General features: G+C 47.6%; 1 protein-coding gene across 1 annotated transcript in view; it reads right to left on the reverse strand.

Moving 5' to 3' along the window:
* LOC112072263 (kinesin-1 heavy chain) overlaps positions 1-4,624 on the reverse strand; it is a 56,113-nt gene that overhangs the window by 36,511 nt on the left and 14,978 nt on the right. The window contains exon 7 of the mRNA XM_024139674.2: positions 4,470-4,594. Within this exon, the coding sequence (XP_023995442.1) occupies positions 4,470-4,594 (125 nt within the window). The remainder of the gene's footprint in view (positions 1-4,469; positions 4,595-4,624) is intronic.

The raw sequence follows: 4,624 nt of genomic DNA on the forward strand, positions 1-4,624 counted from the left end.
TACTATGGTCCCAAAGCACTTCGCCCTGCAGTGCACTACGGCTAGCAATGCACGGAGTCCAGCGTGAGGCCCCTGGAGGCAGGAGGAGGGAAGGACCGATGAATTTAGGAGGTAGGGCGCTCAGTACTAGGGGCGGGAGGGCGTGGACAGTCTGGGATAAGGGGAGTTTAAGGCTTGTTTCGCTCCTCGGACCGAATTCAACACTTTGTTCCGTCCCCTTCCTCCTCAAGCCGCCGGCCCACCCGGCTGCTCTGCGCCCGGCCCCGCCACCGCCTTTGGGGTCTAAGGATGCGCTGCAACTTATCTATAAATTAATAATTATTATTTATACAAAGTTAGTCACTTCGTCAACATGATGCGAGATGGGCCAAGCGTTTTTACCTTCCAGCGACCTCATTCACCACCTGCTTGTTGGACATTCTGCTGCGTTGGATGCTAGTCTTCTGCCTCTCCTCCTCCTCTCCTGGCTGCTCTTTTGGCTTCGCTCTTCTGTGCTCCATTTGCCGCCGCGTCCTACGGGGGACATTCGATCCGCCCTCAACCCCTAGTCGGTGCCTTTCTTCCGGGGGAGGAGATGAATTCCGGGGCAGGGGCGTGTGTGGACTGTGGAGGGAAACGTGTCTTCGTTCAGCGTGAAACAGCTTTTTATGCCCTTCCTGTTTCTCCCTGGAACGCAGACGCTCATCTGATACGGCTTGCCGCAGCAGGTGACTTGAGTCCTGCCCCCTGGCGTCTTCCTGGCTTCCTGGCCTCTGGTCTCCGGGCTTCGGCGTCCTGTGCTTCCTCCGGGCCCCGTGTGGATGCCGCTGGCTGCTGCCTCGGCTGGGGTCGCTTTGGCGTGGGCGGGGCGGCGGGGGCTCGCCGGGTCCGCGGCCGTGCTTCTTGCGTCGGGGCTGGGCGCGGCTGGGGTCGGGGCCGCCGGGCGGGCCTGATGCGGTACGTCTTGCAGCTGCATTGTGGGCTGCATCCATTGACGCCTTCATCATCGGAGCGGTTCATGGGAAGAATCGCTAACCAAGAACTAACGAGACGCTGTTGTTCTACTGACACGCATTTGGTGGCTGCTTGAGAGACGGGAAAACTCTGCTGATGTGGAGGGTGGTGAATAGTTCGCGACGTAAGATGCCTCATCCCTGGTTTAGAGGTTCCACACGTACTGTCTTACACAGCTATTGAAGGTAAGTAAAGGAAGTAGAAGAAGAAGATTGTTGAGGAGGATGAAGAAGAGCGCAAAGAGGCTAAGCGCTGCTGTAAAACAGTAGAAGAGGCAGGACCACATCAGAACGTACAAGTGACTGTGTAAGGGCTGTTAACCAGTAAAGAGGGCAGCACATCAGAACTTAGTAAAGAGACTTGAAGGGGCTGTAAACAAGAGAAGAGGCAGGACACATCATAACCTGAAAGTAGACTGAATGGGGCTAGTACTCCAGTTAGAAGAAGCAGGGACTAATATCAGTAACTGTAAAGAGTACTCGATTGGGCTGTAAAACAGTAGAAGATGCAGGACACATTTCAGTAACTGTAAGAGACTAGAAGTGGGTCGTTCAATCCAGTAGAAGAAGGCAGGTACATATTTCAGTAACTGTCAAGTCATGACGAAGGGCGTAACATAAAGAGGCAGGACACATCATAAACTGTAAAGATCCTTGAAGGGTGTGCTGGAATCAGCTAGAAGAGGCAGGACACGATCAGTAACTAACGAACTTAAGGGGCTGATAAATTCAGTAGACGATGCAGGACACATTCATTATACTAAGGTATTCTACTATAATGGGTGCTTGAACCTTGTAGAAGAGGCAGACACATCAAACTTTGCTAAAGTAGACTTAATGGTGGCTTGTATACCAGTTGCGAGGTCAGGACACATCAGTACACTGTAAAGAGATCTGAAGGGGCCTGTAACTCAGTTGACAGGTCAGGTACACATCTAGTTATACTGTAAAGAGATCTTAAGGGCCTGTAACCAGTATGAAATGAGGCATGGTATTCACGATCAGTACTGTAAGAGATCTATAAGGGCTTTAACCAGTTGTACAGGTGCAAGACACATTCTAGTAATACTGTGAAAGTAGTGACTTAAGGCGTGTAAACAGTAATATGAGCTAGACACATCAGTAACTTAAGAGATCGATAGGGCTGCTAAACAGTAGAAGAGGCAGGACACATCAGACAACTTGATAAAGAGACTTAAGGGGCTTTAACCTAGTAGAAAGTATTGCATGGTCACATCATAATGTAAAGATGTACTGACAAGGCTGTAAAAAGTAGAACGAGGCAGCACACATCAGTAAACTGTAAAGAGACGAAGGGGCCTGTAACAGGTTAGAAGAGCAGGACTACATTCCAGTAATCTGTAAATGAGACTTGAAGTGGCTGCTAATACAGTACAAGAGGCAGGACACATCAAGTAACTGTTAATAAAGGACTGAAGTGGCTGTTAACCATAGAAGAGGCAGGACAACATCAGTATACTTTAAGAGACTGATAGGGCTCTAACCATGTAGAAGAGGTCAGGACACATCAGTAACTGTAAGAGACTGAAGGGCTGTAAATCAGTAAGAGCAGGACATCTAGTTAACTGTTAAATGAGACTTAAGGGGCTGTAATACTCAGTAGACCGAGCGCAGGTAACACATCAGAACTGTAAGAGACTAAGGGGCTGTAACCGGTAGAATCAGGCATGGACACATCAATTAACTGTTAAAGATACGTCAAGGGCTGTAACCAGTTGACGATGGTCCAGGACACATCAGATATACTGTTAAAGATGACTTAAGGGCTGTTAAACCATTTTGATCGAAGTCAGGACACTACCAGTTAAACTGTAAAGAGACTGAAGGGCTGTACCAAGTTGACGAGGCAGACACCATCAGTAATGTAAGAGACTGAAGGGCTTTTGTCACCAGTAGAAAGCAGAGGACACCTCAGTAACTGTAAGACGACTGAAAGTGGCTGTTAAACAGTAAGACGAGGCAGGACACATCAGAACTGTTTAAGGACTGAAGGGGCGTAAACTCAGTAGAAGCAGCCAGGACACACAGTAACCTGTAAAGAGATTCTGAAGGCTGTAACCCTGTAGAAGAGCAGAGACATCATCAGTAACGGCTAAAGAGACTGAGGGGTCTAATACAGAGAGACTGAGGTCAGGACACCATCAGTAGACTGTAAAGAACTTTAAGGGGCTGTAACCGTAGATGAGCACGTAACATCACCTATACTGTAAAGAGACTCTTAAGGGGCCTTTGTAACAGTTTGATCATAGCAGGTACACATCAGAACTGTAAAGAGGACTGAATTGTCTGTAACCACGTTGACGAGGCAGGGATCCACATTCTAGTAACTGTAAAGATACTGAAGGGCTGAACCAGTAGAAGAGGCAGGACACATCAGTTAACTTAAATGAGACTGAGGGCGTATCCTCGTGATCATATGTCAGGTCTCATCTATCAGCTTAACTGTAAATGCGACTGAGGGGCTGTAAACCAGTAGACCAGGCAGGACACATCAGTATACATGCTTAAAGAGTCTCTAATAGGGCTGTAAAGTAGAGAGCAGTAACATCAGTAACTGTAAAGATGATCTGTGTAAGGTGCTGTAACCAGTAGAGAGCAGACACATCACTAACTGTAAAGAGACTGAAGGCGCTTGTAAACCCAGATCAGACGAGGGCAGTGTACACATCAGCTTAACTGTAAAGAGGGACTGTCGGCTGTATTCCAGTTAGAAGAGGCAAGACACGATCTAAACTGTACAAGAGACTGAAAGGGGCTAAACCAGTTGACGAGCAGGATCTACATCAGTAACATTTAAAGAACTTAAGGGGCTGAACCAGTAGACGAGCAGGACACATCAGTAATCTGTAAAAGAGACGTAAGGGCTGTAAACAGTAGAGAGAAGGACACATCAGTAACTGTAAAGAACTGAAGGGCTGGAACACAGTAGACAGGCAGGACACATCAGTAACTATAAAGATACTGAAGGGTTGTAAACAGTAGAAGCAGGCAGGACACATCAGTACTGTATTTAACAATGGGAGAGAGAGAGAAGGAGAGAGAGAGCAGGAGAGAAAGAGAGAGCAGAAGAGAGAGAGCAGAAGAGAGAGAGCAGGAGAGAGAGAGCAGGAGAGAAAGAGAGCAACATAGAGAGGGAGCGAGAAAGAGGGTGAAAGAGAGAGAGCAGCAGAGAGAGAATTTGTGTCAGGGAGTTCTGTTTCCCTCAGACAGCAGGCAGTTAGTAGAGTCATGAGGGCCCAGATCAGGATGTTTTGACTCATACATGTTGTGTTGTTGTTGTACCTTTTCTCTAAAAAAAGAAAGCCTGCACACTGCTCTTGCCAGTATCCCTTTACAAAAATGACATATCGGAATCGGTTGTCTGCCTTCATCAGAACAGGACCAGTGTGCAGGTTTCTCTTTCATTGTTTTATTCCTGAACCTGCAATAAGCTAACCTCAGATAGTCTTTTCCTACCTTTTCACTTCCAGCCAGGTCGACGAGGTAGAGCTTTCCGCTCAGTTTCTGCTCTGTAGCAGTGTTCTCCTGCTTCACGTTGATCTGGAAGATACTGTGACTTCTGGAGCTGTGCTCATTCATGTCTGAGACAAGACAACAGGTCTGGGATCAGC

Source organism: Salvelinus sp. IW2-2015, unplaced genomic scaffold (genome assembly GCF_002910315.2).
Source record: "Salvelinus sp. IW2-2015 unplaced genomic scaffold, ASM291031v2 Un_scaffold1867, whole genome shotgun sequence".
Taxonomy (NCBI): Eukaryota; Metazoa; Chordata; class Actinopteri; order Salmoniformes; family Salmonidae; genus Salvelinus; species Salvelinus sp. IW2-2015.